This window comes from Leptonychotes weddellii, chromosome 1 (genome assembly GCF_054177405.1).
Source record: "Leptonychotes weddellii isolate Sample4059 chromosome 1, ASM5417740v2, whole genome shotgun sequence".
In the NCBI taxonomy this organism is placed as follows: Eukaryota; Metazoa; Chordata; class Mammalia; order Carnivora; family Phocidae; genus Leptonychotes; species Leptonychotes weddellii.
The window spans coordinates 130,290,512-130,303,771 of NC_138369.1; the positions used below are offsets into that span (position 1 = coordinate 130,290,512).

The following is a 13,260-nucleotide window of genomic DNA, read 5'->3' on the forward strand; positions in this document are numbered from 1 at the left end:
ATAACCTTCAGCTTAATGCTGTTGAGTCATCCGTGTCCCAAGAAGTATTTTAAAAATAATAAATGTTTACTTCAGAAAATCAGGAAACACAGATAAGTAAAAAGAAGAAAAGACTCCATGATGTCCTGATACAGAGGTAACTACTGCGAACATTTTGGTCTATGTCCTTTGGGCTTTCATCAATACCCTTTTCCTTACACAAATCACACCTATTGCAAGTTGTGGTCTTTCCCACCCCAGCAGTTTATCATGAACGCCCTTCCTTGTCCATAGCTCGGAACCACATCACCATTATTTACAGCCTCTTCCTCACTGCTGGGTTTGCCACAATTTATTTAGCCAATCCCTACGTTCTTGATTCTACTTTTTAACTCACCTTCTTGGATGAAATTTGGATTTAAGATCTGAAAAACACAAAGAAACAGAAAATTGCTTAAATCCTAAATTACTGAGAAACAACAGGAGACTTCTACCCTCTTGAGTAAAAAGGAAGTACAGTTTCAGGAGACGAAGCCTGGAGGCCAGGCTCTCTTGCTTGCGACTGTGTCAGCATCTCAGTAACAACTCCGAGCACCTGCTGTGCTTCCCTCTCTACTCTGGTTCTTCACGCTCCTCTGGGTGGCCCAGGGTCCCAGGCAGGTGTGTCATGACTGCGAGCTCTGCTGGCTGCAGCTGGCCTTTCTCTCCCGCGTTTCACTTCCTCGGTGGCTCTTCCTCCCTGTCAAATGCATAAAAGCCCTGCTCCCTGCCCCGCTTCAATCTGAGCTCGAGCAATGTGTTGGCACCGGGTCTTCCCGGCGTCACGGATTTTCAAAAACAGAGCACCTGACCTGGATCAAACTGCAATGGTCATTGACATTAAGCACTAACCATTAACCCAATGGTTTCCTTCCAGATGTAGCCCTCCCCCACCAAACGGGGGAACGTTCTCTTCAAGCAGCTACATGCAGAGCTTGTGTGGTTGCAGGGGAAAGGGAAGGTCATACCCGTCCATCCTGTCCCCAGCATAGAGCAACTTGAAAAGCACTGACCTAGGGGTTCTAGCCCTTCATGCTGCCTAGGTGAAAACACGGACTTAGGCCAACAAAGTGACCTGACATTTGCATGGCGGGTTGGCAGAGACACTGTGGGGGCTCTTGACACACATCGTAAAGGCTGCCTCGTGACCCCATGGATCTTCACAGAAGATGGACTTCTGGCCGACTAGCCATGCTGAAAAGTCACCCCTTCTTGATTTTTCTCTCATCTTTTGTTTTACCTCTCATCACGGAGTGCAGGTTATAAAGCTTGGCGGGGTGAACGAAACATGGGTTTCGGAGTCAGAAGGGCTGGGGCTCACCTCCTTTGTTTTGGGTGATAATTACTTAAGATTTATTACATCAATTTCCTTCCCTATAAAATGGGGATAACTAATACCTATTGCGAAATGTTATCACAAAGATCAAATGAGTAATATATGTCAAGTGCTTGACACAATGCTTGACAAGTAAGTATTCAATGACTACTTAAGTAAAGAAAGATGATCTAATTCTAGTCATCTTTCTGCTAAGCAGCCTATTGTTACAGTGCCTTTTCTCTAAGAGTTTATGTTGTAAAATTCTTCTCTCCTTCGTAAATGAAGCCAGACAGCTCACGTGCCTCACAAATGGCCCACTGGGGCCTTCATACTTATCTCCCCATACTTACTCCTGTCGTATGTGAACCCGGTTTCTGTCTGTTCTTCCCTTAATCAGGATCCATGTGAGCCCTTTGGAACAAAGATGCTATTTTCCCCCTTTGGATTCCCCTTTGCAAACCAATTGCCCACATATAGCACCCAGCTTTTTCATAAAGTGAGCTGTGGAAAACCCTTGTAATGCCAAGTCCTGGGGCTGTCAAGTCTTGAGACTGACCTCAGCAGTGCCCTCTGCTAGTCTTAAAGGTCACATACACCGCTGCCCGGCCTTCCTTTAAATCAGTGGTTCTCAATCCTTAACCCTGGCAGCTTTAAAAACATGACAAGACCAATGCCTGGACCTCAGGCCTAGAGATTCTTTTAGCTGGTGTGAAGTGGGGCCAGACATCGGGATTTTTGAAAGCTGCCTCAGGGGAATCAATGTGCACCCTGGTTTGAGGAAAGCCGCTGAAAGCCCCCTCTATCCAAGGGAACTGGTCTCAGGTAAACCAACTCCCTGCCCCTGAGGCTTTTCTGGGGTGGGGCGGTGAGATGTGGGGGCATTTGGTAGAAGCTGCCTTTCGCACACCTAAGAGACCCCCGCTTCATGAGGAGACATGGGGCTGTGGCAGGGGGACAGCCCAGGAACACGGTGGGCAGCACCCCATCACTTGTAGTGATGTTGAGGAGGCCACAAAGGTACCCCCTGGCTTAGCCAAGGCAGAGAGAACGACATCGGCACCAGTCATTTCACAGTCCAAGGAAAGGAGATGAAGAATATTTTCTAAATGTTATCAGGGCTTATCACAGAGTGGCGAGATCAAGGGTGGCTTTTCCCCCATTCAAAAAACATTGTCTCCTCCTCCAGGCTGGTGCAAGCTTTTATGGATTTAGAGACGTTAGGATGGAGGCTCTACCCTCAGGATTTATAAAATGTCTGAATTTCGGGTGATTTTTTTCTTTCTCTTCTTACCTGGGCTTTTCAAATATCCTGTAGTCCTTATGTTTCACTTTTATAATCTTTTTCAAAGGAAAAGAGGGCACAGTCAGAACTACTAGACTGTAGGTTCCTCAAGGACTGGACCATGTTATTTTTCTTGTATCTCAGGCCCCTAGCCTGGCTTCTGCTGCAAAATGGGCATTTAATACATGTTGGTTGAATGAATATTTGACCTTTGTCCTCATTCCAGTTCTTCTAAGAATTGGGGATGGCTCATAAATAGAACCTGGAACTAGGTCCATACGATCTATAAAATAATTATTTCAGGGTGTATTACTAATAATATTTGATCAGAGTCTGTTTTCAAACACAGATGGAAAGCGAACTTTTGGGAAAATGATGAAAAAAACAATAAAGTCCATTGCCTCTGAGAGAGGAGGTTCTCAGCGGCGTTCCACTTGCGAGGGAATATAAACTCCAGAAGTGGACAAAGCATATCGTATCCAGACCCCAAGCCAGACATACTCTCTTGCCTTGGACATTCTTAAGCAGCTTAGGCCTCAGTTGTAGCTGTAAATTGGGGATAATGTTGCCCACCGGAAAGCTTGTTTGATGCAAGGGCTCATTTGTTCCGATAAAGATGTACTGAGCTGCCCCTTGGTTGTGGCCTGCAGTGAGCAAGGCAGACATGCTCTTGGGCCAAAAGTCTGGTGGGGAAGACAGAATTCAGTGACCTCTGCACAGCGGCCAGTATGGTGCCTGGCTGATGTTAACAACCAGCCTGAAACAGACACAGAGCACTGTCTTCTCCCTTGCCCCACCTCCCCCGTCAGGACTTTAGGGTAGAAACGATTTGGGAATCCTGCCAGCTCTGTCCAGTGGCCTGTATTTCCCATCCTGATGGGAATCCACAAGGGAGTAAGATAGTGATCACATGCCAGGAGTGACAGGGAGGAGACAAATGGCCCGTTTCTCCATTATAACATTTTAAGTGGGGTTTCATAACTCTGCACTGCGGTAGTACTTCTATAAAACAGCACCCCAAACTGCTGTGTAGGGAATTTCTTGCCTTATTCCTCTTTCCCATCACTCCCAACTGCGTGAGGAATAAGGCAAGAAAGTAGCTCCTTACTTTCCACGGTTCTTATTAAACACATAGTTTAAAAAGCAAACCTTCCTAATTTGGAGGTAGACTTAGCGGGAAGTTGGAGAGAAAGGTTGCCAACAAGGCTTACTTGCAGGTTCTCTATCTGGAAGGGGCTTGTGGAAGGCATCAGTCTTCATTCCTCTGCCTCCTGGCCTACCCAAGCGTTGCCGATAATGGTAATAACACCAGTGATTTGTGTCACATCATGTAGTTGGCATAGACCACTCACAAACTCCTTCATTTGCTCATCCCAAACTCTGGGAGGGTGTGCCAGGCAGATGCTATTGTTCCTATTTCCAGATGACACAGGGAAGTCCATGTGAGGTCACATGTGCTCCTTCCACCATAGCATTCCGTGCACAGGCAAGGTCTTGGAAAAATCGTTGTGACACGTTGTCCTTGCTGTCGAAAGCCTACCTACCTTTGCTCCCTAACCTTGATCTCCGTCCCATTTCTACCTAGTCCTCCCCTTTAAACTCCTCTAGCAAGGACCAAGAGCCTGGCTGAAATTCATGCTAATGCTTTTCTAACTTTGACTCTGGATTATGCCCATGGAAGAGTCCTCCCTCGTTTTACTCTTTCTACTTTGAAGCAAGTTGGAATATGGACTGGAGGAGGGTCACGACAGCCTCCTCACACTGCAGTGGAACAGCCTAGGTATTTGTCTATGGCTCCCTGTGGACTACAAGGCCCATGTGGGCAAGAACCTTGCTCACTGTTATTGCCTCGGAGCCTAACACAAAACCTGGCACATAAGGGCTCCACAGGTATTTGCCAAATCCATCCATCCATCAGTCAATCAGTCAGTCAAGGGGTGGGATCCTAATTTGGTGCGAGTTGAGAAAATGTCTTGCCATGAACTTGGAGTGTTTTCCTATTTCCATCAATTGGAATGTGACTTGCTCTGGAATCTCATCAGTCAGTCCATAACTAAGAGTTAGCTGACAGTGATCTTTTCCTCCTCCCTGCTCTTCTGGAGGTTGGTATCTATGGCTCTGCTCGTGCTTCTATTATGTCATCTTCCCTGCATGCTATTACCCTACCAGACTCATGAATCCTTTGAAGATAGTAACCCTTTAACATGTTTTATGCACCATTAAGTCATGCTGCCTACCATAGCATCTTTGCACATAGCAGAAGCCCACGTATTTGTTGAATCAAATTAACTCACCCAATTAGTAGACTAGAATCTAGGCCTCCTGACCACCTTGTCTAATGATCATTGTTGGTGTGTGCCGAGACCTGAGATATCAGCCCCGGGGCTGGGAGGGGTAATCATAAGCTACACACATTTCTTGAAACCTAATATTTTCCTTCCTTAGAAACAGTTTGAGAGTCCGTGGAGAGCGGTAGATGGGAAAGAGGAGGGAACTGGAATCGAAATGGATGTGGTAATGGAGGCAAAATGACACTGTTGTATAAAATGCTCATGTTCTCTCTCTGGGAGACGCAAACCCAAGCGGTCGAGGCTGGTAGAGCAGGGCTTGGGAATCTGCTTTTATTTGAACAGCAGAGGGCGGCAGGTGGTCACGTTTCCTCCTTGAGAGAGCGAAGGGAACCACCACAATGTGGTCCACCAGCTACTTAGTTTCTTCCTTCTGGAGAGAATTCCAATTGTTTTCTTCAAAATGGGAGGGCAGTGAGGTAACGGGAAAGAGTTACATGTAAAATCAACCAGCACTTAATAACAAGCTGAGCTTTGAAGAAATCTTGAGTCTCTTTTTCTTGCCAGTCAATGTCCAAGATTCTGGCCCCATGTCCTGAGAGTGATGGCAAAATCCTTGTCTAGAAAACCAGGTGTCAACTGACTCCAGAAGGAAAACACCCCACCCCATTTTTTTCCCAATCCCTCATTACCGGTCACAAAACACACTTCAAAACTACAGATCTAGAATGCTGAAGGAATCAAAATGGCCAAAAGAAACTCAAACCAAATGTTCTAAACTCATCTCAGAACTAGCCTGAACAAACCCAGAATTTGTGTAGTTGGCCTTGTTTTTTTTATTGCCTTTGTGTTCTTTTAATGGGAATCTCTGTTCAGAAGAGGAAGGGAAGGGATTTTAGATGATTTTAGGTGAGGAAATTTGGCAATAAAATGAACAGATATGAGAAAACCAATTTCTAAAACTTAGGTATGATTTCTGGTTTGGAGGTTTAACCCTTCCTGTTTTTAATCTGGCCAAACAAGACATGATTTTCTAAATGTTTAGAAAATATCCCTACCTCTGTTTATCTCTAAATGGACATAAAGCAAGCTGCAAGACACAAAGTATGTGAATGCAACACAATCCCAAACAACAATGGGATTGTCTTTGAAGTAGCTCCTTACTTTCCAGAGTATTTTCATGACTGTCTAGTTCTAAGTCTTTTTTCTTCAACTTTGCCGTTTTTTCCCCCTTTGACCTGGTTGTGATAGAAATATTTTTAAATTTCCTAATGTATACATTTTAAAAATTATTTTTGTTACTGGTTTCTAACTCAATTGCATGGTGGTTGGAGACCTTGATCTATAGGATACTCATTCCTTGATTTTTTGATGAGACTTGCGTTATTAGCACATGGTCCATTTTTGTAAAAAGATGTGTGTGTTCTTGAGAAGAATGTTTAAGCGCTGGCTGTTGGGTACAGATCTCTGAATGTTCATGTGTCAAACACATTAGCTGTTTTATGGGGATTTCTAGCCCGACTCCTCTTCCCACCCCTCCTCAGTATTTTGGTTAGAGACCATTTGGTGTGTTCTTGAAAATAAAAAGGATAAAAATATGACTTTTAACATAATAATGAAAAAAAATCCACCACTCATCCCACAAAATAGTCAAAGCAGAAGGTGGTTTATTATTGTGCATGGATGGGTCTCCTGTGCTCCCAGCAGCCTGGAGTTCTGTTCAGAAGGGACTGGGGTGAGGGGTGCTGTTACGACTTCCTTTTTATACATCACATGTCCAACGTGGAAGTCAAGATCTTGACCTTGGATAAAGGCTTTATGGATGAACACTTTGAGGTCTCATCCCTTAATGATTCGACCCTCCTCATATTCCTACCCCCAAAACTTTTTTTACTTTTTTACTCTTGTTCACCTACCTCTAGGTCTACGGCAGCAGCCCTCCAATAGACCTGCCTGACCCACTGTTGCTTCAGATGTCAGCTATCTTCCTAAAGTGCAGAATGAGGGGCACCTGGGTGGCTCAGTCGGTTAAGTATCCTCGTCTTGGTTTAGGCTCAGGTCATGATCTCAGGGTTGTGAGATAGAGCGCTGCATCGGGCTACCCGCTGGGCATGGACCCTGCTTAAGATTCTCTTTCTCCCTAATGAAACACATGGACTCTGCTTAAAAACCTACTTTTGCTCTCGTTGTCCACTGGGTCAAGTCGAGGCTTCCTAGCAAGTTTCTCGAAGCCCTCATTGTTTGGTCCCAAGTCATCTGCTAGGCTTTGTCTCCGACAGCTCTTCTCACATACCTAAACCCCAGCTACCCAGACCATATACTCTTCTCAGAATGTGCCAGGCACTTTCATACCTCAGGCCCCTTGCTCATGCTCTCTTCCCCTTTACCCTTCTGCAAGACTGTTTAGTAGTCCACCCAACCCATACACTGCCATCACGTGAAGCCAATGATCATACTTCCTAGGAGACACAGGCTGTGAGAATATACAACCTTGGGAAAGTTACTTAACCTCTCTCTCTGAGTTCTAGTTTTCTCATCTCTAAAACAGGAACAATGATAAGAGTACCTATGTATTGACACTGTTGGGAGGAAAGGACTCAGCAGAGCCAGGTACATAAAGAAGACTGATAAGTAGTAGCTGCTATTATTAGCCCAGTGCCTGAGTAGGTGTGTAAATACTCACTGAATGAATAAATGCATGGCCCTGTGCCTTTTAATAGAGCACACTGTAAAGTTTGCTGTGTGATATGAACATTTAATCAAACCTGCCTCTCCCTACGTGACTGCATGCTTCTTAAGCATGGGACCCGATCTTATGTAATATGTTGGCCCTCCATTGTACTCACTGCAATGCTTTGTGTTATTCACTTTCGATAAATTGAATTGACTAGGATATCATGTTGAGTGAGCTTGTAGGTGAATCTTGACAGCACAGGGTTGGGGAGGGAGGTGGTGGTCTTTGCTTCTCTAATAGCTGCTCTTAGAGCAACTTCTCCTGGGTCAATGGCACCTCATAATCTCATTCATGGACAACATAAATGAGATGGGCGAGGCCTCCAGACTACGGTGAGAGTGCCACAGGACACACATGACTGGGGGGGAGGGGTGCTAAGTGACTGTATTGGCCTGAGAAATCGATTCAGACATTTCTCCCATGTGATTGGATCTCCTTTCTTGGCTTCTGTGGCTGGACTCCTGAGTCACTGGGGAAGGGTGTGGATGAGGCCAAGTCATCACCCCCACTGTCAAGGGATTTAAAAAGTTGTTGAGGAAGAAATTCTCCTCCGATAAGCAGATGTGCAACAAGGGAGGGCCTGAACCTTCTTAAAAAAGTACCTGAGCCTCACTGAGCAGACCTCCTCCACATCACATGCCAAGTTTGGCCTCTCAAAGCACCACAATCAAGACCGGCTCTCTCTCTCCCTTTTTAAAGTAATCTCTACATCCAACGCGGGGCTTGAACTCATGAGCCTGAGATCAAGAGTTGCATGCTCTACGGACTCAGCCAGCCAGGTGCCCCAGACCTGCTCTTTTTGTTGGTTGTGTGACCGTGACCTCTCTGACCCTGTTTCCTCTGGGAGGGTAAGAAAACCCCATCTTCACAGGGTTGCTGGAAGGAATAGAAAACCTAACAGACGTGAATATGCAGTGGAAGATTTTCTTGCAATTCCCCCAGGAGAGAGATATGCCAGCTCTGGCAAGCTAAGTGCCCTTCCCTTAGTGGCAGTATATAAAGCAATCTGCATGTTGAGTCAGAACAAAGCCAGGCAACAAGAGTGAGTCTCCAGGCCAAACCCACCAGATGTATTACAAAGAAAATATTTTGTAAAAATAAAAAGACAGGAATGTGATGCTTCACTTTCTTTTCTCCAAAGAGCTCTTTTCATAAAAAAAAATTTCTTTTTATATAATGCAGTAACAGGCATCAGTGGAAATACACTGGCGATGCCAGGAGGTCAGTCACCTGACTAGGGGTGTAAGAAGTTTCCTTCAGTCTGTCTGGCCAGGTTATTTTGAAGCTCTGAATCTGGGACAGGGAGCCAAAGCAGCTGAGGTGGGAGCAGCAGGCTAGCTCTTTCAAGATGCAGAAGCTGGGGCTGGGCAACTGTGGGTATGGGGAAGGAAAGAAGGGTCAGCTCTGGCCACTCAAACCCTTCCAGGGCCAGGAGTGGACGTTCCAGTCTGATCTCAGGAGTAAATGTACCCGGGCCATTCCTGGCACACCTCCTTCGAAGCAAATTTCAGGGTCAAGCCACAGAATCTCTGACTTCTGTTGGAGGGTCTCAGTGTTTTCAGTTAGAAGTTCAGGAGAGCAAAGGGTCTCAAAGTCCACTGACATCACACCTTGGATCTGTGTGGAGCTCAAAGGATTCCACGCCGCATACATCAACACCTGTACCCTTGAGCTGTGTGACCTCTCAGAGAAACCCAAGGCTCGGCAAGGCTAAGTGGCCCGAGGCCGTACAGTTGACAGTACCCAGACTGTAACTCAGGTGTTCTGACTCCCGTTCCAGCGCTCTTTCCATGCTTTCCATGTGCCTTTGTGTGATTTTTAGAAAAGTAATCTCTACCCCCAACGTGGGGCTTGAACTCACGGCCCCAACATCAAGAGTCAGATGCTCTACCGACTGAGTCAGCCAGGTGCCCTATCTTTGTGTCATTTTTATTTAAGTCATACTTTAGCCCTGGAAAGCTGGGATGGGCAGATATGATATTCCTCTTTGTTGAGCTGGAAAGCTGAACAACAAATCCACACAGAAAAATTGGCACTGGGAGGCAGGTCTTCTTGTCTTCCAGGATCTGTGTTTTAGATGAAAAACAACCTGGAGATGAGGGAGCAGCGCCCTGCCCATGAGGGGAGCAGGTGGGTGGAGGTCGGGGAGCGATGGCCAGGGAAAGACACATTCTGCCTTCAGGGCATCTTCTCATTTTCAAACTAAAAGATACAACTTTTCTGCCTCAGTTTCCTCCTCTGAAAGTCTTTGAAGGGGCTGGGGTGATGGAGAGGAATGCGGAGTTATTGTTCAGTGGGTACAGTTCCAATTCGGGATGAAGAGAAAGTTCTGGAAATGAATAGCAGTCACAGCTGCACAAATTGGGAAGGAATTTAATGCCACTTAAAGATGGTTAAAATAGTAAATTTTATGTTATGTAGGTTTTACCACAATAAAAAGTAAATAAATGAAGGGGATGGAGTTAACTGAAGGTTTCTAAGTTTCCGTCAACTCTGAAAGTCTAGGATTCTTATCCTGACTGGAAATTTCCTTATGATGTAGCTTTGCCTTTCCAAGTGCTTTCTCTCCCTCGTCTCTCAGAACGCTCTCCCACAAGACCCCAACCCTGTTCTTAGGCAGAAAGGAACCACCTGAGCTGTCTCTCAGCTGGCATAATGACCGAGGGTAAGGTCTGCATTTAGTCTGCGTCGTGGATGAGGCCAGCTCCTTGTTAAATGGGGGCAGAGATGGAGCCTTTTTGGAATTGTGACAACTTCTTGCTTTGATGGATTGATGTTCTCTGCTAAAAGTGGCATTGGGCTTTGTTTTAAAATTACGATGCATTTATTTAATTGGGCTTGACATAAAAGCTGGACTGAGAAACCTTATCCCCGAAGATGAAGGCCCAAGTCTGGGAGGCTGGTTGAGGTCTTCCTCCTCCAGCACATGATGTTGGCACGCAGCAGTTCTGAGGCTGGAGGGCAGGTACAAAACCCCGAGTCTCAACAGAGTCCTCAGACAACTTTCTGAGATGGCAGGGGTGTGGGAACCTGCCTAGCTGGGTCCTACGAGAAATCCAGGAGAGCTCAGGGAGGATCCAGACTTCTCAGAGGTGGGCACTGGCTCAGAGCATGGACGGCGAGCCTGAACCCTTGAGCCCTGGCCCCGGCCTGGGTGTCCTCACAGACACAGGAGCAGGGGCTGGATGTGGGAAGCTAGCAGGTGGGCATGTGATGCTCAGCAGACCATCTCACCTGCAGTCCTCAACAAGGAAAGGCACTCAGCAGTCTAAGCTGTACTGGAAAAAATGCATTAACTGGTTCCCCAAACAGCCTAGTTTGATTTTCAGCCTGATTGGATGCTTCTTCCATGTAGAAACGTTTCTCTTATATACCATATCCTCTTCTCCACCAGCCTCCAACGTGTAATCAGCGCAAGGTAAAGTAAGGTGAACTATGGACAGACCTTTGCCATTTCTAGAATAGTTCTCTCTGAGGTGCGGTCACAGATCAGTAGGAGCAAGGGGGAGCCAGACCATGAGAGGATCTGTAGACGGAGCCAACCTTGCAGCAGCTGTGTGACGGGAGTGGGGCGTGGGGGCTGTACCTGAGGCTCTTCACAAGCGTTTCTCCATAGGGGAAGACAAAGGGTGGATACATTAGAGCAGAATTGCCTCCTTCTACATAGCTGGGTGTTCTTGGAAAGCTTTGGAAATCAGATTCCTAGGATTCAGGGTGCTTCATTTTCCTCTTAATTAGCTTTCAAGGAGGTGTCTATAAACCTCCATGAAAAGGTATGGTGGGGACGTACGCCAGCCCTGATGGTAAGCAAAGATGCAAGGAAACTGCTCCTTAAAGGGACCCTTCACTCCACCAATTGAGAAAAAGTAAAGAAAAGTAGCGAATTTGGCAGTGATGGACGTGTGGAGGCAGGAGAAAGAGCCTAAATAGAGCTGGGATGGGAATCAACACGCGGGCAGCAGGTCAAGGGCTGACAGTGGAGAGGGCCGGACTTAGCACCCAGAGACCTGGCATGGAACAGTGAGTGCACTGGGTGTGCGGGCCGGCGTGGCGGCTGGGGTCGAGCACAGGGGTTCATGGCACAAGCCACGGGGGTGGCAGCACAGCTCACCAGGGCACAGGGACATGCTGTCAACAACCAGACAACGCACATCACAGTGCTCAGGTTCAGAAGATAAGAGTGAGGCTGGGGGCCAGGCTGGGCCTGGTAATGGTGCCCCAAATGACCAGCGAGCAGCCAGAGGCCTTCAGGAGGCCACCTGCTTCTCAAGCTGGGTCTTCAAGGAGTCGCTCTCTTTACCATGCACACCTGGCCATTTTCCTCCTCTGCAATGAACACTGCAGTGAAGTTCTGCTTACCTATCCTGTGGGAAAATTCTCATGTTGAACAGGTTGACTCTCTCTGTCTCATTTGTTATTTGTGTCTGAAAATTCTAAGCTAGCAGCGCCAAGACGCCTGTGTTCCCTCAGCACCTGCTTATGTGCTGAGTTAACTTTAACACAGCCACTGCCCAAGACCTCACTGGCACCTAAAAGGATCCGTATGGAATATTCCAGGGCTGCATGCACACCTCCTACAGAAACCTTGGACTAATCAGAATATTTGGCTGGCTTCTAACCACATGCCCCCTCAACAGTGCCAGTTAACTGAAATGACTGCCTCAAGTATTGTGTTTGAAAACTTTCCAGACATGCATCAACACAATTCATGGGTTTCCTCCATTCAGCATGAACATCCTAATGCTTTTGCTTATGTATCCCAAATCACCTCCCTGGGACCCATCTCATTCAGTCTATGTGAAGGGCTGTAAGCCTTGGATGAATAAGAACCTTAGAAATGTGTTCAATTCACAAAGCAGGGCTAACGCATGTGTACGTGTGTGTGTGTGTTTATGTCCTTTTGCTTATCTAACCATAGAATGGAGCATCTGATTACATCAGTTAACTTCTCTGTTTGCGTTGCTCATTTGGCCCCACATGGCTCTGTGCCCACTTCTTGCATTAAAGAGCAGGGTGGGAAAGCCACTTTTCTCTCCCCATTCCACCTGAGCTGAAAAAGATCCCAAGTTGCTTTCTAGATCACAAATACCTGGCTTGTCCCTCCCTCTGCCTGGACTTCCTCTACTTGCAGATGGTATCTCTGATACGGGCCAGCAAAACTTGGACCTGGAAATACAGGTGTCAGCACGGGTCTACAAGCTGATAGGTGTGGGCTCCATGGGAGCTAGTGCCTATCCTATGAAAGACAGGGAAAGCAGAGCCAGAAATTTCCCCTGGCTTCCTCATTCTCTAAGATACATTTAGGCTACGAGTGCCATACCCACTTCCTCCCACGCTGCTGCACTGCATGCATTGCCCCACACCTGCTGGATTTAGCTCTGTGGCAATACCCACGCCCACAGGCAACCATGGTATCCTGGCAGAACTCCTACTTTCAACCACTGTCTCTGACCTGATTCAACACAACTGGCATCTTCCACAGCTGACTTACTCCTTCTTGCGCAGAATGGTCTTTCTTGGGTTTTCTGGTCATTGACTTAATATGGTGGTGGGTTTCTTTGGGATTAGGTCAAATTAGAATAAGAATAATAAAAGTCCATCTAGTTAAGTGGAAAGCTTA

General features: G+C 46.5%; 1 protein-coding gene across 1 annotated transcript in view; it reads right to left on the reverse strand.

Annotated features, from left to right (window-relative positions):
* KALRN (kalirin RhoGEF kinase) overlaps positions 1 to 13,260 on the reverse strand; it is a 535,107-nt gene that overhangs the window by 25,188 nt on the left and 496,659 nt on the right. Inside the window, exon 51 of the mRNA XM_081815029.1 lies at positions 377 to 404. Coding sequence (XP_081671155.1) covers positions 377 to 404 — 28 coding nt within the window. The remainder of the gene's footprint in view (positions 1 to 376; positions 405 to 13,260) is intronic.